Source organism: Oncorhynchus mykiss, unplaced genomic scaffold (assembly GCF_013265735.2).
Source record: "Oncorhynchus mykiss isolate Arlee unplaced genomic scaffold, USDA_OmykA_1.1 un_scaffold_254, whole genome shotgun sequence".
Classification (NCBI taxonomy): Eukaryota; Metazoa; Chordata; class Actinopteri; order Salmoniformes; family Salmonidae; genus Oncorhynchus; species Oncorhynchus mykiss.
Genome location: NW_023493711.1, coordinates 82,501 through 106,310, shown reverse-complemented (window position 1 = coordinate 106,310; position 23,810 = coordinate 82,501). Strand labels below are relative to the sequence as shown.

Below are 23,810 nucleotides of genomic sequence, written 5' to 3'. Positions count from 1 at the left end.
CTTCTACAGAGAGAGGAGCACCTACCTGTCAACCACAGGGCTTCTACAGTGAGAGGAGCACCTACCTGTCAACCATAGGGCTTCTACAGAGAGAGGAGCACCAGCCTGTCAACCAAAGGGCTTCTACAGTGAGAGTAGAACCAACCTGTCAACCATAGGGCTTCTACAGAGAGAGTGGAACCAACCTGTCAACCATAGGACTTCTACAGAGAGTAGAACCAACCTGTCAACCATAGAGCTTCTACAGAGAGAGGAGCACCTACCTGTCAACCATAGGGCTACTACAGAGAGAGGAGCAACTACCTGTCAACCATAGGGCTTCTACAGAGAGAGTAGAACCAACCTGTCTACCATAGAGCTTCTACAGAGAGAGTAGCACCTACCTGTCAACCATAGGGCTACTACAGAGAGAGGAGCAACTACCTGTCAACCATAGGGCTTGTACAGAGAGAGGAGCACCTACCTGTCAACCATAGGGCTTCTACAGAGAGAGTAGAACCAACCTGTCTACCATAGGGCTACTACAGAGAGAGGAGCAACTACCTGTCAACCATAGGGCTTGTACAGAGAGAGGAGCACCAACCTGTCAACCATAGGGCTTCTACAGAGAGAGTAGAACCAACCTGTCAACCATAGGGCTTGTACAGAGAGAGGAACAACTATCTGTCAACCATAGAGCTTCTACAGAGAGAGTAGCACCAGCCTGTCAACCATAGGGCTTCTACAGAGAGAGGAGCACCAGCCTGTCAACCATAGGGCTTCTACAGAGAGAGGAGCACCAGCCTGTCAACCATAGGGCTTCTACAGAGAGAGGAGCACCAGCCAGTCAACCATAGGGCTACTACAGAGAGAGGAGCACCAGCCTGTCAACCATAGGGCTTCTACAGAGAGAGGAGCACCAGCCTGTCAACCATAGGGCTTCTACAGAGAGAGGAGCACCAGCCTGTCAACCATAGGGCTAGTACAGAGAGAGGAGCACCTACCTGTCAACCATAGAGCTTCTACAGAGAGAGGAGCACCAGCCTGTCAACCATAGGGCTACTACAGAGAGAGGAGCACCAGCCTGTCAACCATAGGGCTTCTACAGGGGGGTAGCACCAGCCTGTCAACCATAGGGCTACTACAGAGAGAGGAGCACCAGCCTGTCAACCATAGGGCTTGTACAGAGAGAGGAGCACCAGCCTGTCAACCATAGGGCTTCTACAGAGAGAGGAGCACCAGCCTGTCAACCATAGGGCTTGTACAGAGAGAGGAGCACCAGCCTGTCAACCATAGGGCTTGTACAGAGAGAGGAGCACCAGCCTGTCAACCATAGGGCTAGTACAGAGAGAGTAGAACCAGCCTGTCAACCATAGGGCTTGTACAGAGAGAGGAGCACCAACCTGTCAACCATAGGGCTTGTAAAGAGAGAGTAGAACCAGCCTGTCAACCATAGGGCTTCTACAGGGGGGTAGACAGTCTTTCTTATGGAAAACTTCTTTACTTTCACTCTTATAACACACAGTAGGGTTTTATTCCTTATGAACTGGCACACAGTAGGGTTTTATTCCTTATGAACTGGCACACAGTAGGGTTTTATTCCTTATGAACTGGCACACAGTAGGGTTTTATTCCTTGTGAACTGGCACACAGTAGGGTTTTATTCCTTATGAACTGGCACACAGTAGGGTTTTATTCCTTGTGAACTGGCACACAGTAGGGTTTTATTCCTTATGAACTGGCACACAGTAGGGTTTTATTCCTTATGAACTGGCACACAGTAGGGTTTTATTCCTTATGAACTGGCACACAGTAGGGTTTTATTCCTTATGAACTGGCACACAGTAGGGTTTTATTCCTTATGAACTGGCACACAGTAGGGTTTTATTCCTTATGAACTGGCACACAGTAGGGTTTTATTCCTTGTGAACTGGCACACAGTAGGGTTTTATTCCTTATGAACTGGCTCTGAACAGGGTCTTTATGCCAGTGTAAGAGTAGAGGGTAAATGTACTATACAGTATAATACCAATATATATGCCAAAGCGACTTATTTTCCATCTGGGCGTCCCCAGAAGGAATCGAACCCAATGTGCTGCCGTTGCAAGCACCACGCTCTTCTTACTGAGCTGCAGTCGTCAGTCTATTGTCAATGGAGAAAGGCACAAGTCCATCAGAGCTACTTTGCCTGCAGGCAGATAATTGGTACTTGTGTACTTTTGATTAGACACAGATGCACCAAGCACTCTCTTACTCACCCTGACCCACACACCTGTACACACTTCTTCAACCTACACACACACACACACGGACACACACACTTCAACACCACCGTTGCCATGGCAACTTGGATCAATGACCCCCCCCCCCCCCCCCCCCCCCCCCCCCCACTAATACAGTGGCATCAAAGCCCTCCATTCTTTTCAACCGCCACCGGCCTCCTCTGGTTGGCTCATCTCGTCGCCACGGTGATGGTTCTGTTCCGAGACCCTTTAATTCACGCAGCCGTCCGTCCACTGTCACATCAAAGAGCCCTTTATTCTTCTAATGGAGGTATGATGCTGAGCTCCCAAAGAGGAGGACAGAAATAAAGGTTTAAATGGAATTATATTGGGATCTGAGTCTAGGAGGGAGAAGGAATGGGGTCTGTTTTCACTTGTAACGGTGGGTAGGGCCGTGTGTGTGTGTTGTTTCCCCAGCAGCCGCCATGATAGGGTCAGTTATGAGGACCATGGTAGGGTCAGTTATGAGGTTTATGGTAGGGTCAGGTAAAAGAAACATGGTAGGGTCAGTTATGAGGATCATGGTAGGGTCAGTTATGAGGACCATGATAGGGTCAGTTATGAGGACCATGGTAGGGTCAGTTATGAGGATCATGGTAGGGTCAGTTATGAGGTTCATGGTGTTGTCAGGTATGAGGTCCATGGTAGGGTCAGTTATGAGGATCATGGTAGGGTCAGCTATGAGGATCATGGTAGGGTCAGGTATGAGGATCATGGTAGGGTCAGGTATGGTGATCATGGTAGGGTCAGGTATGAGGATCATGGTAGGGTCAGTTATGAGGATCATGGTAGGGTCAGGTATGAGGATCATGGTAGGGTCAGGTATGAGGATCATGATAGGGTCAGGTATGAGGATCATGGTAGGGTCAGGTATGGTGATCATGGTAGGGTCAGGTATGAGGATCATGGTAGGGTCAGTTATGAGGATCATGGTGTTGTCAGGTATGAGGTTTATGGTAGGGTCAGGTATGAGGACCAGGTATGAGGATCATGGTAGGGTCAGGTATGAGGATCATGGTAGGGTCAGGTATGAGGATCATGGTAGGGTCAGGTATGAGGACAATGGTAGGGTCAGGTATGAGGATCATGGTGTTGTCAGGTATGAGGATCATGGTAGGGTCAGTTATGAGGATCATGGTAGGGTCAGGTATGAGGACCATGGTAGGGTCAGGTATGAGGACCATGGTAGGGTCAGGTATGAGGATCATGGTGTTGTCAGGTATGAGGATCATGGTAGGGTCAGGTATGGTGATCATGGTGTTGTCAGGTATGAGGACCATGGTAGGGTCAGTTATGAGGACCATGGTAGGGTCAGTTATGAGGACCATGGTAGGGTCAGGTATGAGGACCATGGTAGGGTCAGTTATGAGGACCATGGTAGGGTCAGGTATGAGGACCATGGTCGGGATAGGTATGGTGATAATGGTGTTGTCTGGTTTGAGGACCATGGCAGGGTCAGGTATGAGGACCAGGTACGAGGACCAGGGTAGTATCAGCTATGAGGACCATAGTAGGGTTAGGTATGAGGATCATGGTGTTGTCAGGTATGAAGATCATGGTAGGGTCAGGTATGAGGATCATGGTAGGGTCAGGTATGAGGAGCATGGTAGGGTCAGGTATGAGGTTTATGGTAGGGTCAGTTATGAGGACCATGGTAGGGTCAGTTATGAGGTTCATGGTGTTGTCAGGTATGAGGTCCATGGTAGGGTCAGTTATGAGGATCATGGTAGGGTCAGTTATGAGGATCATGGTGTTGTCAGGTACGAGGACCATGGTAGGGTCAGGTATGAGGATCATGGTAGGGTCAGATATAAGGACCATGGTAGGGTCAGTTATGAGGATCATGGTAGGGTCAGGTATGAGGACCATGGTAGGGTCAGGTATGAGGACCATGGTAGGGTCAGGTATGAGGATCATGATGTTGTCAGGTATGAGGATCATGGTAGGGTCAGGTATGGTGATCATGGTGTTGTCAGGTATGAGGACCATGGTAGGGTCAGTTATGAGGATCATGGTAGGGTCAGGTATAAGGACCATGGTAGGGTCAGTTATGAGGATCATGGTAGGGTCAGGTATGAGGACCATGGTAGGGTCAGGTATGAGGACCATGGTAGGGTCAGGTATGAGGATCATGATGTTGTCAGGTATGAGGATCATGGTAGGGCCAGGTATGGTGATCATGGTGTTGTCAGGTATGAGGACCATGGTAGGGTCAGGTATGAGGACCATGGTAGGGTCAGGTATGAGGACCATGGTAGGGTTAGGTATGGTGATCATGGTGTTGTCTGGTATGAGGACCATGGTAGGGTCAGGTATGAGGACCAGGTACGAGGATCATGGTAGGGTCTGGTATGAGGACCATGGTAGGGTCAGTTATGAGGATCATGGTAGGATCAGGTAAGAGAACCATGGTAGGGTCAGGTATGAGGATCATGGTAGGGTCAGGTATGAGGACCATGGTAGGGTCAGTTATGAGGATCATGGTAGGGTCAGGTATGAGGACCATGGTAGGGTCAGGTATGAGGACCATGGTAGGGTCAGTTATGAGGATCATGGTAGGATCAGGTAAGAGGACCATGGTAGGGTCAGGTATGAGGATCATGGTAGGGTCAGGTATGAGGACAATGGTAGGGTCAGGTATGAGGATCATGGTAGGATCAGGTAAGAGGACCATGGTAGGGTCAGGTATGAGGATCATGGTAGGGTCAGGTATGAGGACCATGGTAGGGTCAGTTATGAGGATCATGGTAGGGTCAGGTAAGAGGACCATGGTAGGGTAGGGTATGAGGATCATGGTAGGGTCAGGTATGAGGACCATGGTAGGGTCAGTTATGAGGATCATGGTAGGGTCAGGTATGAGGACCATGGTAGGGTCAGGTATGAGGACCAGGTACGAGGATCATGGTAGGGTCTGGTATGAGGTCCATGGTAGGGTCAGTTATGAGGATCATGGTAGGATCAGGTAAGAGGACCATGGTAGGGTCAGGTATGATGATCATGGTAGGGTCAGGTATGAGGACCATGGTAGGGTCAGTTATGAGGACCATGGTAGGGTCAGGTATGAGGACCATGGTAGGGTCAGGTATGAGGACCAGGTACGAGGATCATGGTAGGGTCTGGTATGAGGACCATGGTAGGGTCAGTTATGAGGATCATGGTAGGATCAGGTAAGAGGACCATGGAAGGGTCAGGTATGAGGATCATGGTAGGGTCAGGTATGAGAACCATGGTAGGGTCAGTTATGAGGATCATGGTAGGGTCAGGTATGAGGACCATGGTAGGGTCAGGTAAGAGGACCATGGTAGGGTCAGGTATGAGGACCATGGTACGGTCAGGTATGACGACCATGGTAGGATCAGGTATGAGGATCATGGAAGGGTCTGGACAGCTCAGACAGGCCCAGGACAGCTCAGACAGGCCCAGGATAGCTCAGACAGGCCCAGGACAGCTCAGACAGACGCAGGACACAGGACAGCTCAGACAAGCCCAGGACAGCTCAGACAGGCCCAGGACAGCTCAGACAAGCCCAGAACAGCTCAGACAGACCCAGGACATCTCAGACAGACGCAGTGCCCAGGACAGCTCAGACAAGCCCAGGACAGCTCAGACAAGCCAAGGATAGCTCAGACAAGCCCAGGACAGCTCAGACAAGCCCAGGACAGCTCAGACAGGCCCAGGATAGCTAAGACATGCCCAGGATAGCTCAGACAGGCCCAGGACCCAGGACAGCTTAGACATGCCCAGGGTAGCTCAGACATGCCCAGGACAGTTCAGACAGGCCCAGGATAGCTCAGACAGGCCCAGGACAGCTCAGACATGCTCAGGATAGCTCAGACAGGCCCAGGACCAAGGACAGCTCAGACATGCCCAGGATAGCTTAGACAGGCCCAGGACAGCTCAGACATGCCCAGGACAGCTCAGACAGGCCCAGGACCCAGGACAGCTCAGACATGCCCAGGATAGCTCAGACAAGCCCAGGACAGCTCTGACAGGCCCAGGACAGCTCAGACATGCCCAGGACAGCTCAGACAGGCCCAGGACCCAGGACAGCTCAGACATGCCCAGGATAGCTCAGACAAGCCCAGGACATCTCAGACAGGCCCAGGACAACTCAGACAGGCCCAGGATAGCTCAGACAGGCCCAGGACCCAGGACAGCTCAGACAAGCCAAGGACAGCTCAGACAGGCCCAGGACAGCTCATACAGACCCAGGACAGCTCAGACAGGCCCAGGAGGACAGCTCAGACAAGCCCAGGACAGCTCAGACAGGCCCAGGACAGCTCATACAGACCCAGGACAGCTCAGACAGGCCCAGGACAGCTCAGACAGGCCCAGGACAGCTCAGACAGACCCAGGACAGCTCAGACAGGCCCAGGACAGCTCAGACAGGCCCAGGATAGCTCAGACAGGCCCAGGACCCAGGACAGCTCAGACAAGCCCATGATAGCTCAGACAGGCACAGGACAGCTCAGACAGACCGAGGACAGCTCAGACAGGCCCAGGACAGCTCAGACAGTCGCAGGGCCCAGGACAGCTCAGACAAGCCCAGGACAGCTCAGACAGGCCCAGGACATCTCAGACAGTCGCAGGGCCCAGGACAGCTCAGACAGGCCCAGGACAGCTCAGACAGGCCCAGGACAGCTCAAACAGTCGCAGGGCCCAGGACAGCTCAGACAGGCCCAGGACAGCTCAGACAGGCCCAGGACAGCTCAGACAGTCGCAGGGCCCAGGACAGCTCAGACAGACACAGGGCCCAGGACAGCTCAGGGCCCAGGACAGCTTAGACAGACCCTGGGCCCAGGACAGCTCAGAAAGGCCCAGGACAGCTCAGACAGACACAGAGCCCAGGACAGCTCAGGGCCCAGGACAGCTCAGGCAGGCCCAGGATCCAGGACAGCTCAGACAGGCCCAGGACAGCTCAGACAGGCCCAGGACAGCTCAGACAGGCCCAGGACAGCTCAGACAGACGCAGGAACCAGGACAGCTCAGACAAGCCCAGGACAGCTCAGACAGGCCCAGGACAGCTCAGACAGGCCCAGGACAGCTCAGACAGACGCAGGAACCAGGACAGCTCAGACAAGCCCAGGACAGCTCAGACAGGCCCAGGACAGCTCAAACAGGCCCAGGACAGCTCAGACAGTCGCAGAGCCCAGGACAGCTCAGACAGGCCCAGGGCCCAGGACAGCTCAGACAGGCCCAGGACAGCTCAGACAGAGAAAGAGACAGATAAACCAATCAACGCCTGATATTGGCCTTCAAGTTCTCAGCGTGAAGAATCAATATTCAGCTGTTGTAGGAAATTGTGTAATTTCTGTTATTTCACTGTTTGAGTCAGAACAGAACAGAGTTGATGATACAAACAGAGAATTATCCGTTTGACAATATTTCACACCAAAATGGAGACTTGATGCTTTCCTATAGTGTTTGAGCCAGAACAGAGCTGTTTGATAAAACAGACTGGAAATCAAACCAAAATATAGACACAAACTAAATCAAGATATGCTACGAATTGCACTACTAACAGTTAAGATTTACTACAGAGGGTCTGTCAACTGTTACTATGAAGTTTACCTGTAACTACACATGAGCATTTCCTGCTTTTTAATCATCTCTCATGATCAGTGTCTGAAAACCATCAACATTGTCTCATTAGAATATGTCAAACCTAAGAGTTCCCCTTTGGGTGGGGGGGGGGGGGGGGGGGGGGGGGGGGGGGAGTACAGGCGGTGTGTCCCTCATGCAGGGGGTCTGAGGGGGTATGGTGGGGTGGCTAGCGTGTGTGTGTGTCCCTCTGTGTGTGTGCGTGTTTGTGTGAGGAGGTCACAGAGGGACTGGGGATGAGACATTCAGATGTTACATCCATGTGTCCTTTTCAATCCAATCAGATGCAGTCTGATTGTCTGTCAGACCAACGATTTGACTCCTCAATCAATTAGTGGCATGCAATCAGCTGGCCACTGAAACCGTCGCTGACACACACACACACTCACAGACACACAGACACACAGACAGACAGACACACACACATACACACACACACACAGTGTCTTTGGCATCATTAAAACTGAAGACTTATCTTATCAAAAATTCTCTGTCATTATTAATACGTGATTAAACTACTTAATCATGTAACTGTAATTAACTAGGAAGTCGGGGCACCAAGGAAAATATTCAGATTACAAAGTTATAATTTTCCTAATATAACTTTCAGATATTTTAATATCTGATCAATTAGTCTTCTGATGAATTAATTATTATTTACCTCACGTTAGTCTCATTCCAAACGTCGTAAATTGCTGGTTATCTGCACAAACCCAGTCTTCACTATGAATCATCCATACATCAATTGTCTTAAATCATTTATTTACTAACTAAGTGGCGTGTCTTTGGCTATGCCGGATTATGTGATATGACTTGCTATTCTATAAAATAATTTCCCCGTAATTAATATCATCTGATTGAGCTAATCATGTAAATGTGATTAACTAGAGAGTCGGGTACAAAGAAATAATATTTATAGAGCTGTTGTCTTCCGAATAAACTCTTAAAGATCTTGTAATATTTTACATCAATAGCAGTCAATATCAATTGTCATCATAATTCAGTCTCATCTGAAAGTTGTAAATTCTTTTATCTGCACGAACCCTGGCTAACAAGTTGAATCAGCAATACAAAATAGGGTTTCATTATTGATTTACTAAATACCTAACTAATTACACACAATTAATCATAACTTGATTACAAATGACGTCATAAAGGAAAACATCCCTTGCGGGCGGAACAGATATGACAGCTGGTTACACAAAGGAAAAGGGGCTGGGTTGAGTGAAGGAGCGGGAAGACTGAGGAACAAAATGAGAAGCTGTGCTATCGTAAACACAGTATCTTATGCATTCTAAATTACCGCCCATTTGGAAAAGGAAAATGCAATAAATATTTACTCTGAGCTGCGCTTCAGTAGGTTGGTGGTAGATGGAAGACCGTGTTGCCAAACCGAGTCCTCTGTCCTTTGAAGAATGTCTCTGGTTGTCAATTGGATACGTTGTAGTAATGTCGTTGTGTGGTAGACGGGATACTCTGTCTGTTCTTTCCTAACCTGCGTTTGCAGCTGCTGTTGTTAACTCAACGGCTAGGAGGTATCACTTCTGTAGTGAATAAGAGTTCAAAGTTCATACCATTCGCAACCAAAGCTCACGCTGATGTTGGCTTCATTCTGTAGTTATTATCTGAACCATTCTGACATAGGACCGTCGTCCTCACGTCCTCGGAACAGGAAGTTCTATTGTCGTCAAGGGCTTACATAGGAAGGGAGAAAAGGGGTGTGTTCCATAGTTTACAACCTCTGTCTCTTCGTGTGTGCGGGCCACTGAGTGAGCAGCAATATCTTATGAAAACCCACATCTCACATTTTAGAAGCTAAAATCACATTTCATTCCATCACAAATAATTTCATATTCAAACATTTAAATTGAACAACAATTCCATGTGAATCCGATAACTCTGATGTGTAGACTCTCCACTGTAGGGTTTACGTCATCTCATCATTGATGAGAATGTCTCAGATGACAACCGAACTGACATCATATTCATTAAGTACCACTGCACATGTTCAATTGTTCGGATTACCAGAATATAGTTAATTTCCCCCCACCTTCTGACGTTCCCAGAATCTCTATGTTAACCGAGGGTTTTGCAAATGTGACCTCAGTAGGGTAGAGAGAGGAAAAATAGTATTTATGACTGTCATAAACCTACCCCCCAGGCCAATGTCATGACATAAGTAATTCACAGAAATGCATAAGCAAACACTAGATAGTTACAAGGAAATGATAGCGTAGTTTCCCTAGTGGGCTAAACCGGCTTCGCGGCTTGGTGTACAAAAGGGAAGTGGGGGTTGACTGAGATAAGACAACACACAGTTGATAATTATGACAATTGAAATGCTAATCCTTTTCACATGAACGCCCACTCATCCAGGAATAATTGCAATCAATATAGTGTGTTGATCTCTGCTGAAAAGTTTGTTTCTGTTGGAGAGTTTGTCCGCACTCTCTCTCTCTGCCGTGGCTAGAATGGATAGTTCAGAGTGACATTCATTCACGTCGTTATAGGATATAGGATATATTATATAGGATAGGATAGATGTTATGGCAGTTGTCGGTCTTCGCGTTCAATGATACCGAATTCCTAGCTGCAGACTAGTAATTAATATCAAAGACTTGTTCTTATTCTGTCGGTATCGATAATCTAAGAGTTTAATCATGTGGTATGGTTAAAATATTCAGCCATCTACTCAAACCTTAGCTTATACTCAGGTTTATGGTCTCTACTTAAACCTTGGCCCTCTCGTGGTAAGCTGGTCTGCAACCTTTAGCCATCTCGTAATTGAGGTGAACTCGGTCTCCTCTCAAACCTTGGCCCTCTCGTTATCTAGGTAAGCTGGTCTGGTGATAGAAAACCCAGGTGGGGGTTTTATTCGGAAGAGCAGAAAAGGCCTGTCCCAGGATGCCCGACCATAACTGTGCTCATGGGCGGTCCTCTGATTTAGTTAAACTCCAAAGGGAATTGGAGTTTCCTTCTATAAACATTCCAATCTTATACAACACTTAGATGTAAGCCTAATATCTGAGGCTATTGTATAAATAGCGTTATGGTAATGTGGTCGTATTGTCTCTCATGAGTTTCACAAAATTGTACCAAACGGACCAGTTTGTAGCTGGATTCTTCACCGATCTTTTATACGTTCTCCAGAACATAAATACTGTTTGGACCTCCTGTTCTGTAAGGTGGAAGAAATTCCTTTGTTCTATCTATGAAAACTCACTCTTCGTCTATACTGTGGCCATGAGGAGATCATCTCTTCCAGGAACTTATGACCTGAGGTCGCAGCAGCCTGAGTGTAGGAGACAGAGAGTGGGGGATGGTGCTCGCTGTACCCAAAGAGGGCAACGTCATGACACTGTAGGTATATAACCTAATAACATTAGGTATATAACCTAATAACATGACACTGTAGGTATATAACCTAATAACATTACACTATAGGTATATAACCTAATAACATTACACTATAGGTATATAACCTAATAACATTACACTATAGGTATATAACCTCACCTACTAGGTCGCACCATACGGTGTGGAGTGTTCAATATTGTTGCTCGTGGACAAGGAGACCCCAGCTCCGCTAAAGACATTGACAACTTTGTGCCGTTTTCAAGAGATTGTTAAACACCACTTCCAGCAGCATACCACCCTGCATACCACCCTGCATACCACCCTGCATACCACCCTGCATACCACCCTGCATACCACTGCTGGCTTGCTTCTAAAGCTAAGCAGGGTTGGTCCTGGTCAGCAGCATACCATCAGCATACCATCCTGGATGGGAGACCAGATGCTGCTGGAACTGGTGTTGGAGGGCCAGTAGGAGGCACTCTTTCCTCTGGTCTAAAGAAAAATATCCCAATTCCCCAGGGCAGATGTTGGGGACACTGCCCTGTGTAGGGTGCTGTGTTTCAGATGGGACGTTAAACAGGTATCCTGACTCTCTGAGGTCATTAAAGATCCCATGGCACTTATCGTAAGAGTAGGGGTGTTAACCCTGGTGTCCTGGCTAAATTCCCAATCTGGCCCTCAAACCATCACGGTCACCTAATAATCTCCAGTTTACAATTGGCTCATTCACCCCCCTCCTCTCCCCTGTAACTATTCCCCAGGTTGTTGCTGTAAATGAGAATGTGTTCTCAGTCAACTTACCTGGTAAAACAACGGATAAATAAAAAAGTTTTTGGTTTTTGGTTTTCATATTCCACATTTCTGATGATTCCACAGTTATCTCTGTCATCAGAGTTATACAGGAAGTAACATAAAGCTCTTCGTGATCAGTAAACATCTATTGATTATATATTTGTCTATACATGAGGGTAGCCTGTTCATATGACTTGTAGCTAGCTAATCGGTCAGCAACAATTGTGATTAAAAACTCTTTAATAGTTTGTTTGTTGTTGAAAAAGGGGATCGTATTACACTGTGGGAGGAATTCGGTCTATTTAGCATCATGTAACACGTTTCTACCGGTAAATATTATCAGCTAACAGAACATTGGTAAAAATGGTCCCTTCTGCTGCTTGACAGGAAGAGCCCACAAAGGATGGGAAACGAACGTGAACCACTCTTGTCAGGTATAGTTCACTTTTATCCAATTAAGGTTGTGACAATATGGCGTCGGGCTACCCTCCGGTATCTAAAATTACACGATCCTTTGATGTTTACTGATCACGAAGAGCTGTATGTTACTTCCTGTATAACTCTGATGACAGAGATAACTGTGGAATCATCAGAAATGTGTAGTTGTGACTCTGCTCTTCAATCGGTGATGATTTGAAAACCAAATAGTTATAACGTTTATTTTTTACAATCTCTTGAAAACGGTACTCTGTTGTCAGTGGTTTTAGCGGCTCTGGGGCCCCCCCCCCCCCCAGCAGGAAAATGCAACTCTCGGCACCGTATTGTGAGATTGTATTGATAACGACCTATATAGCTTCCGACAGGCTCTCTCTGTTGCAAGCGAGCGAGAAATCCAAAAAACTGAGACCCGCTCAGCTCAGCACACACACCCACACACACACACACACACACGCAAACACACACACACGCGCAAACACACACACGCACACATGAATGGACACACCACACACAGAATCCCCCTCCACACACACATACACACACGCACACACACACACGCACGCACACAGGCACGCACGCACGCACACGCACGCACGCACGCACGCACGCACGCACGCATGCACACAGGCACGTACACACACATACACACACACACACACACACACACACACACACACACACACACACACACACACCACACACAGAATCCCCCTACACACACACACCCTGTGACTGTGTAGTTATTGCCTCCAGTGACATTATTATGGTAATCTGTGTGGGAGCGTCCAGGGCTGTTCCAAGTGCAGACTCCTTCAAGCGGAGGAAATGGGATTTTCTCCAGACTGACTCCATCTCATCCACTCATTCCTCCTAGCCTGGTTAACCTGGGGATGCAGCTCAAATGGAGCCCTATTTTCTACATAGTGCACTACATAGGGAATAAGGTGTCATTTGAGACAACTTAGTGGGTTATCTGTGTGGTGGAGGGAGTCTAAAGGGCGAAACAATTACCCACAGACGGACAGACAGACAGACAGACAGACAGACCAGACAGACAGACACAGACAGACAGACAGACAGACAGACAGACAGACAGACAGACAGACAGACAGACAGACAGACAAGACAGACAGACAAGACAGACAGACAGACAAGACAGACAGACAAGACAGACCAGACAGACAGACAGACAGACAGACAGACAGACAGACAGACAGACAGACAGACAGACAGACAAACAAGACAGACAGACCAGACAGACAGACAGACAGACAGACAGACAGACAGACAGACAGACAAGACAGACAGACAGACAAGACAGACAGACAGACAGACCAGACAGACAGACAGACAAGACAGACAGACAGACAAGACAGACAGACAGACAGACAGACAGACAGACAGACAGACAGACAGACCAGACAGACAGACAGACAGACAGACAGACAGACCAGACAGACAGACAGACAGACCAGACAGACAGACAGACAGACAGACAGACAGACAGACAGACAGACAGACAAGACAGACACAGACACAGACAGACAGACAGACAGACAGACAGACAGCACGTGGAATTATTATTTAGTTTTGAAAGTTATTATTATTAGGGAGGGAGGGAGGGAGGGAGGGAGGGAGAGAGTGAGGGAGGGAGGGAGGGAGGGAGGGAGGGAGGGGACTGTCAACCTTAAACTAAATAATGTAGTTGTTAGTATTGGAGGGAGGGAGGGAGGGAGGGAGGGAGGGAGGGAGGGAGGGAGGGAGGGAGGGAGGGAGGGAGGGAGGGAGGGAGGGAGGGAGGGAGGGGCTGTCAACCATACACTAAATAATGTAGTTGTTAATATTGTAGGGAGGGAGGGGGCTGTCAACCTTAAACTAAATAATGTAGTTGTTAGTATTGGAGGGAGGGAGGGAGGGAGGGAGGGAGGGAGGGGGCTGTCAACCTTAAACTAAATAATGTAGTTGTTAGTATTGGAGGGAGGGAGGGAGGGAGGGAGGGAGGGAGGGAGGGAGGGAGGGAGGGAGGGAGGGAGGGAGGGAGGGAGGGAGGGAGGGAGGGAGGGAGGGAGGGGGCTGTCAACCTTATACTAAATAATGTAGTTGTTAGTATTGGAGGGAGGGAGGGAGGGAGGGAGGGAGGGAGGGAGGGAGGGAGGGAGGGAGGGGGGGACTGTCAACCTTAAACTAAATAATGTAGTTGTTAGTATTGGAGGGAGGGAGGGAGGGAGGGAGGGAGGGAGGGAGGGAGGGAGGGAGGGAGGGAGGGAGGGAGGGAGTGGGCTGTCAACCTTAAACTAAATAATGTAGTTGTTAGTATTGGAGGGAGGGAGGGGGCTGTCAACCTTAAACTAAATAATGTAGTTGTTAGTATTGGAGGGAGGGGGCTGTCAACCTTAAACTAAATAATGTAGTTGTTAGTATTGGAGGGAGGGAGGGAGGGAGGGAGGGAGGGAGGGAGGGAGGGAGGGAGGGAGGGAGGGAGGGAGTGGGCTGTCAACCTTAAACTAAATAATGTAGTTGTTAGTATTGGAGGGAGGGGGGGACTGTCAACCTTAAACTAAATAATGTAGTTGTTAGTATTGGAGGGAGGGAGGGCGGGAGGGAGGGAGGGAGGGAGGGAGGGAGGGAGTGGGCTGTCAACCTTAAACTAAATAATGTAGTTGTTAGTATTGGAGGGAGGGAGGGGGCTGTCAACCTTAAACTAAATAATGTAGTTGTTAGTATTGGAGGGAGGGGGCTGTCAACCTTAAACTAAATAATGTAGTTGTTAGTATTGGAGGGAGGGAGGGAGGGAGGGAGGGAGGGAGGGAGGGAGGGAGGGAGGGAGGGAGGGAGGGAGGGAGGGAGGGACTGTCAACCATACACTAAATAATGTAGTTGTTAGTATTGGAGGGAGGGAGGGGGCTGTCAACCATGGCCCTTCACATCGCATGGATGGGGTTTGATTAATATGGCCCGCGTACACCGGGCTATGGCCCTTCACATCGCAGAGAGGGGGATTGATTAATCTGGCCCGCGTACACCGGGCTATGGCCCTTCACATCGCAGAGAGGGGGTTTGATTAATCTGGCCCGCGTACACCGGGCTATGGCCCTTCACATCATCAGGCGAAAGCAGGGAGGGAAGGCAGACTTTTCTCTGTGCAAACACACAATCCTTCTCATTACTACACGTGCTTATTTACATGACTTTTGTTTTGAGCCGATTTCGTTTTCAGACCGAGCAAGGCACCTAGCTCACACCGGGAGTCAGCCCCGGTTCGAATGCAATCAACTTTCAGCCTGTGCAAAACACACCTACACGGGCGCCCAGTGTGATTAAAAATCTCAATGAATTCTGGTTACCCAGGTGCACCTTGTGCAGCACAACACTCCCACACTATTTCTTTACTTGTGGATGGCGACTTACAACCATTTTCCAAAGAAGGAGAGGTGTCACAAAAGTCAGAAATAGCGTTAAAATGAATCACTAACCTTTGATGATCTTCATCAGATGGCACTCCCAGGACTCCATGTTAGACAATAAATGTGTTTTGTTCAATAAAGTTAATCTTTATGTCCAAATACCTCCTTTTTGTTTGCGTGTTTAGCCCAGTAATCCAAAATGCACAATGCGCGAGCGCTTAGTTCAGACGAAAAGTCAAAAAAGTTATATTACAGTTCGTATAAAACATGTCAAACGATGTATAGAATCCATCTTTAGGATGTTTTCATCATAAATCTTCAATAATGTTTCAACCAGACAATTCCTTTGTCTTTAGAAATGAAAAGGAACGCAGCTCGCTCTCATGGCCTTCTGCCAGACCTCTTAGTCAAACAGCTCTTAATCGCTCCCCCTTCACAGTAGATGCCTGACACAAGGTTCTAAAGACTGTTGACATCTAGTGGAAGCCTTAGGAAGTGTAAAATGACCCCATAGACACTGTATATTGGATAGGCAATACAGACCTCAGATATCCCACTTCCTGGTTGGATTTTTTTCTCAGGTTTTTGCCTGCCATATGAGTTCACAGGCATCATTCAAATAGTTTTAGAAACTTAAGAGTATTTTCTATCCACATGTTATGCATATTCTAGCTTTTGGGCCTGAGTAGCAGGCAGTTTACTCTGGGCACCTTATTCATCCAAGCTACTCAATACTGCCCTCCAGTCCCAAAGAAGCTAGCAGGATATACGCTGCACCGGCAAGATAGAACAGCACACTCTGGTAAGATGAGGGGGAGGGGTCTGTGCATATTTGTATACAACAGCTGGGGCACGAAATCTGAGGAAGTCTCTAGATTTTGCTCGCCTGAAGTAGAGTGACTCGTGATAAAATGCAGACCACACTATTTGCCTAGAGAGTTCTCAGCTATACTTTTAGTGGCTGTTTATTTACCACCACAGACAGGTGCTGGAACTAAGACCGCACTCAGTATAAAGAATGCTAAACTACAGGACTGTTTTGCTATCACAGACTGGAACATGTTCCGGGATTCCTCCGATGGCATTGAGGAGTACACCACATCAGTCACTGGCTTTATCAATAAGTGCATCGAGGACGTCGTCCCCACCGTGACTGTACGTACATACCCCAACCAGAAGCCATGGATTACAGGCAAAATTCGCACTGAGCTAAAGGGTAGAGCCGCCGCTTTCAAGGTGCGAGACTCTAACCCGGAAGCTTATAAGAAATCCTTCTATGCCCTCCGATGAACCATCAAACAGGCAAAGCATCAATACAGGCTAAGATTGAATCGTACTACACCGGCTCTGACGCTCGTCTTATGTGGCAGGGCTTGCCAGCCATTACAAACTAAAAAGGGAAGCACAGCCACCAGCTGCCCTGTGACGCAAGCCTACCAGACAAGCTAAATCACTTCTATGCTCGCTTCAAGGCAAGCAACACTGAGGCATGCATGAGAGCATCAGCTGTTCCGGGCGACTGTGTGATCACTCTCTCCGTAGCCGACGTGAGTAAAACCTTTAAACAGGTCAACATTCACAAGGCCGCAGGGCCAGATGGATTACCAGGACGTGTGCTCCGGGCATGTGCTGACCAACTGGCAGGTGTCTTCACAGACATTTTCAACATGTCCCTGATTGAGTCTGTAATACCAACATGTTTCAAGCAGACTACCACAGTCCCTGTGCTCAAGAACACTAAGGCAACCTGCCTAAATGACTACAGACCCGTAGCACTCACGTCCGTAACCATGAAGTGCTTTGAAAGGCTGGTAATGGCTCACATCAACACCATTATCCCAGAAACCCTAGACCCACTCCAATTTGCATACCGCCCAAACAGATCCACAGATGATGCAATCTCTATTGCATTCCACACTGCCCTTTCCCACCTGGACAAAAGGAACACTTATGTGAGAATGCTATTCATTGACTACAGCTCAGTGTTCAACACCATAGTAGCCTCAAAGCTCATCACTAAGCTAAGGATTCTGGGACTAAACACCTCCCTCTGCAACTGGATCCTGGACTTCCTGACGGGCCGCCCCCATGTGGTGAGGGTAGGTAGCAACACATCTGCCACGCTGATCCTCAACACTGGAGCTCCACAGGGGTGCGTGCTCAGTACCCTCCTGTACTCCCTGTTCACCCACGACTGCACGGACAGGCACGACTCCAACACCATCATTAAGTTTGCAGATGACACAACAGTGGTAGGCCTGATCACCGACAACGACCCGACAGCCTATAGGGAGGAGGTCAGAGACCTGGTAGTCTGGTGCCAGAATAACAACATATCCCTCAACGTGATCAAGACTAAGAAGATGATTGTGGACTACAGGAAAAGGAGGACAGAGCATGCCCCCATTCTCCTCTACGGGTCTGTTGTGAGCAGGTTGAGAGCTTCAAGTTCCTTGGTGTCCACATCACCAACAAACTAGAATGGTACAAACACACCAAGACAGTCTTGAAGAGGGCACGACAAAGCCTATTCCCCTCAGGAAACTAAAAAGATTTGGCATGGGTCCTGAGATCCTCAAAAGGTTCTAGAGCTGCAACATCGAGAGCATCCTGACTGGTTGCATCACTGCCTGGTACGGCAATTGGTCAGCCTCCGACCGCAAGGCACTACAGAGGGTAGTGCTTACGGCCCAGTACATCACTGGGGCTAAGCTGCCTGTCATCCACGACCTCTACACCAGGCGGTGTCAGAGGAAGGCCCTAAAAATTGTCAAAGACCCCAGCCACCACAGTCATAGACTGTTCGCTCTATTACCGCATGGCAAGCGGTACTGGAGCGCCAAGTCTAGGACAAAGAGGCTTCTCAACAGTTTTTACCCCCAAGCCATAAGACTCCTGAAAAGGTAATGAAATGGCTACCCGGACTGCATTGTGTGCCTCCCCGCCCCCCCCCAACCCCTCTTTTGCCCTGCTGCTACTCTCTGTTTATCATATATGCATAGTCACTTTAACTATACATTCATGTACATACTACCTCAATTGGCCCGACCGACCAGTGCTCCCGCACATTGGCTAACCCGGTTATCTGCATTGTGTCCTGCCACCCACCAACCCCTCTTTTATGCTACTGCTACTCTCTGTTTCTCATATGCATAGTCACTTTAAACATATCTACATGTACATATTTACTCAATCAGCCTGACTAACAGGTGTCTGTATATAGCCTCTCTACTGTATGTAGCCTCTCTACTGTATATAACCTCTCTACTGTATATAGCCCCTCTACTGTATGTAGCCTCTCTACTTTATATAGCCTCCCTACTGTATATAACCTCTCTACTGTATATAGTCTCTCTACTGTATATAGCCTCTCTACTGTATATAGCCTGTCTACTGTATGTAGCCTCTCTACTTTATATAGCCTCCCTACTGTATATAACCTCTCTACTGTATATAGCCTGTCTACTGTATATAGCCTCCCTACTGTATATAACCTCTCTACTGTATATAGCCTGTCTACTGTATATAGCGTCTCTACTGTATATAGCCTAACTACTGTATATAGCCTATCTACTGTATATAGCGTCTCTACTGTATATAGCCTCTCTACTGTATATAGCCTGTCTACTGTATATAGCGTCTCTACTGTGTATAGCCTCTCTACTGTATATAGCCTAACTACTGTATATAGCCTCCCTACTGTATATAGCCTCTCTACTGTATATAGCCTCTCTACTGTATACAGTCTCTCTCCTGAATATAGCCTAACTACCGTATATAGCCTCTCAACTGTATATAGCCTCGTTACTGTATATAGCCTCACTACTGTATATAGCCTCTACTGTATATAGCCTCACTACTGTATTTAGCCTCTCTACTGTATATACAGTAGCCTCTCTACTGTATGTAGCCTCCCTACTGTATATAGCCTCTCTACTGTATATAGCCTCACTACTGTATATAGTTTCACTACTGTATATAGCCTCTCTACTGTATATAGCCTCTCTACTGTATATAGTCTCACTATTGTATATAGCCTCCCTACTGTATATAGCCTCTCTACTGTATATAGCCTCTCTACTGTATATAGTCTCACTACTGTATATAGCCTCTCTACTGTATATAGCCTGTCTACTGTATATAGCCTGTCTACTGTATATAGCCTCTCTACTGTATATAGCCTCTCTACTGTATATAGCCTCTCTACTGTATATAGCCTGTCTACTGTATATAGCCTCTCTACTGTATATAGCCTGTCTACTGTATATAGGCTGTCTACTGTATATAGCCTCTCTACTGTATATAGCCTCTCTACTGTATATAGCCTGTCTACTGTATATAGCCTCTCTACTGTATATAGCCTCTCTACTGTATATAGCCTCTCTACTGTATATAGCCTCTCTACTGTATATAGCCTCTCTACTGTATATAGCCTCTCTACTGTATATAGCCTGTCTACTGTATATAGCCTCTCTACTGTATATAGCCTCTCTACTGTATATAGCCTGTCTACTGTATATAGCCTCGTTACTGTATATAGCCTCACTACTGTATATAGCCTCTCTACTGTATATAGCCTGTCTACTGTATATAGCCTCTCTACTGTATATAGCCTGTCTACTGTATATAGCCTGTCTACTGTATATAACCTCTCTACTGTATATAGCCTCTCTACTGTATATAGCCTCTCTACTGTATATAGCCTCTCTACTGTATATAGCCTCTCTTTTTACTGTTGTTTTATTTATTTACCTACCTAATATGTTTTTGTTGGTTAGAGCCTGTGTAGCATTTCACTGTGAGGTCTACTACACCTGTTTTATTCAGCATTTCACTGTGAGGTCTACTACACCTGTTGTATTCAGCATTTCACTGATGTCACGTTGCCACAACGAAAGGTAACACAATGGATGTCACGTTGCCACAACACAAAGGTAACGCAAGGATGTCACGTTGCCACAACGAAAGGTAACACAAGGATGTCACGTTGCCACAACGAAAGGTAACACAAGGATGGCACGTTGCCACAACGAAAGGTAACACAAGGATGGCACGTTGCCACAACGAAAGGTAACACAAGGATGGCACGTTGCCACAACACAAAGGTAACACAAGGATGGCACGTTGCCACAACACAAAGGTAACACAAGGATGGCACGTTGCCACAACGAAAGGTAACACAAGGATGGCACGTTGCCACAACGAAAGGTAACACAAGGACGGCACGTTGCCACAACACAAAGGTAACACAAGGATGGCACGTTGCCACAACACAAAGGTAACACAAGGATGGCACGTTGCCACAACACAAAGGTAACACAAGGATGGCACGTTGCCACAACACAAAGGTAACACAAGGATGGCACGTTGCCACAACACAAAGGTAACACAAGGATGTCACGTTGCCACAACACAAAGGTAACACAAGGATGCCACGGGAAACCGAGAAGTAGAATTCTCTTTAGCCACCCTACTCCTCAGATTCTCCTTCGTATCTCCTGGTGGGAATAGGGCCTTATTTTCTACATGTCACTTTGTAATTGTCAAGTCGGGGGAGAGGTGAGAGGGTGGTGTTAAACCATGGGGGGCTGGTTGCATTTCAAATGAGGGAGGTGTTAAACAATGGAAGAGTTACTGAATTCACCTTAGAAAAAGCACAGAACCATTCACACAGACACGATACTTGTATTTTGGTTATAGGGTGAAAATGCAAGAATCATGACTCGGTCTTTAGGTGCGTTTTTAATTCTCTTGATTATTTATCCCCCCCCCCCCTTTTCAGATATATGAAAAAAGCTGGTATAAAAATGCACGTAGTGTAAATGTGTGTGATTTCGGCCTGGATTATACAGTCAGTCATAAACAGGAAGGTCCGCTGTCTCTGTTCCGTTTCGTCTCCGTGGTCGGGGATAATTAGTGACCTCATCATGCCGTTTGGTCGTTACAGGTCAGCAACTTCAGGTTTTTTTTTGTGTTTACATTTCCAAAAATGGTATGTCTTATGCAAATGAGTTCTCCGTACAATGCCACGGAAAGGTATTGAGACGTTTACAGAGACTGTATAAAGAGACAAGTTTAGTTACATACAGTAAATCACAACAAGAACCAATTAGTGTGTCTTGTAAAAATAGCTAGAGATGGCTACAGTGCCGTGACGAATATACAAGACATGTTTTGTTTGTATCATCACAGGAGAAGAAAAACAAGACAGTGTAGAGACAAAATATGTCCAGACCAAATGATTTAAATATCTTTAAATAACATCTCTAAAAAGATCTTAAACGCCTTTCATTGGGCACATACAGAGTTACAGTATGAATAGCTTACCTTATCAGAGAACAAATTATTGCACAAATATCTACAGTGACACACATTTCATACGCTGGCCTCAAACACCAGATCTCCTTAACCGTTAGCCTTGTTTTCTTCTGTTCTGTTTTTTGTGTATTTCTTTTTTTTGTCAAGTTTAATCTCATTCTGACTCAGCTCTCCCTTGACAGTCACCTGCCCCTTTCTGGGCCAGAGGTGGTCTCCCTTGACAGTCACCTGCCCCCTTCTGGGCCAGAGGTGGTCTCCCTTGACAGTCAGCTGCCCCCTTCTGGTCCAGAGGTGGTCTCCCTTGACAGTCACCTGCCCCCTTCTGGGCCAGAGGTGGTCTCCCTTGACAGTCACCTGCCCCCTTCTGGGCCAAAGGTGGTCTCCCTTGACAGTCACCTGCCCCTTTCTGGGCCAGAGGTGGTCTCCCTTGACAGTCAGCTGCCCCCTTCTGGTCCAGAGGTGGTCTCCCTTGACAGTCAGCTGCCCCCTTCTGGGCCAAAGGTGGTCTCCCTTGACAGTCACCTGCCCCCTTCTGGGCCAAAGGTGGTCTCCCTTGACAGTCAGCTGCCCCCTTCTGGGCCAGAGGTGGTCTCCCTTGACAGTCAGCTGCCCCTTTCTGGGCCAGAGGTGGTCTCCCTTGACAGTCACCTGCCCCCTTCTGGGCCAGAGGTGGTCTCCCTTGACAGTCAGCTGCCCCCTTCTGGGCCAGAGGTGCTCTCCCTTGACAGTCAGCTGCCCCCTTCTGGGCCAAAGGTGGTCTCCCTTGACAGTCAGCTGCCCCCTTCTGGGCCAGAGGTGGTCTCCCTTGACAGTCAGCTGCCCCCTTCAGGCCAGAGGTGGTCTCCCTTGACAGTCAGCTGCCCCCTTCTGGGCCAGAGGTGGTCTCCCTTGACAGTCAGCTGCCCCCTTCTGGTCCAGAGGTGGTCTCCCTTAACAGTCACCTGCCCCCTTCTGGGCCAGAGGTGGTCTCCCTTAACAGTCACCTGCCCCCTTCTGGGCCAGAGGTGGTCTCCCTTAACAGTCACCTGCCCCCTTCTGGGCCAGAGGTGGTCTCCCTTGACAGTCAGCTGCCCCCTTCTGGTCCAGAGGTGGTCTCCCTTAACAGTCACCTGCCCCCTTCTGGGCCAGAGGTGGTCTCCCTTAACAGTCAGCTGCCCCCTTCTGGGCCAGAGGTGGTCTCCCTTGCCAGATGTCTCTCTCTTCTGGTCCAGAGGCGGTCTCCCTTGGCAGATGTCTCTCTCTTCTGGTCCAGAGGCTCTACACAGAGACAGATAAATTACAGGGTAATAGCTGCACACAGACACTACTACGGATCTTTAGTTGTTTCTTTATAGTCTAAGACATTGGGGGAGGGAGGGGGAGGGCTGGAATTGTTTTAAGACGGGGTTACTATGGGTCATGTAGATTTTTGATTTTGAATTTTAGGACCCCTTTAGATATCCCCCAAAAATATATAAAAAATGATTTGATAAAATTACTACTAAAGCCCATAGAAAGGCATTGAGAAACACATTCATAAATGGCAATGAGATGAAACTTGACAAAAAAAAGAAATACACAAAAAACAGAACAGGAAATAGATTTTATGAGGTAAGAAAACAAGGCTAAAGCTTCAAACTTTTTTTAAACCGCTACCGGG

General features: G+C 47.7%; 3 protein-coding genes across 3 annotated transcripts in view; all 3 read right to left on the bottom strand.

Annotated features, from left to right (window-relative positions):
• Positions 1-3,223: 3,223 nt before the first annotated feature.
• Positions 3,224-3,709, bottom strand: LOC118948732 (small proline-rich protein 3-like). Its single transcript, XM_036973473.1, has one exon. The coding sequence runs from the start codon at positions 3,707-3,709 to the stop codon at positions 3,224-3,226; it is 486 nt and encodes a 161-aa protein (XP_036829368.1).
• Positions 3,710-4,569: 860 nt separating this feature from the next.
• On the bottom strand, positions 4,570-5,127 carry LOC118948731 (small proline-rich protein 3-like). The gene has a single exon (XM_036973472.1). The coding sequence runs from the start codon at positions 5,125-5,127 to the stop codon at positions 4,570-4,572; it is 558 nt and encodes a 185-aa protein (XP_036829367.1).
• Positions 5,128-23,318: 18,191 nt separating this feature from the next.
• Positions 23,319-23,810, bottom strand: part of LOC118948730 (proline-rich protein 2-like) — a 10,259-nt gene continuing 9,767 nt past the window's right edge. The window contains exon 3 of the mRNA XM_036973471.1: positions 23,319-23,428. Coding sequence (XP_036829366.1) covers positions 23,319-23,428 — 110 coding nt within the window. The remainder of the gene's footprint in view (positions 23,429-23,810) is intronic.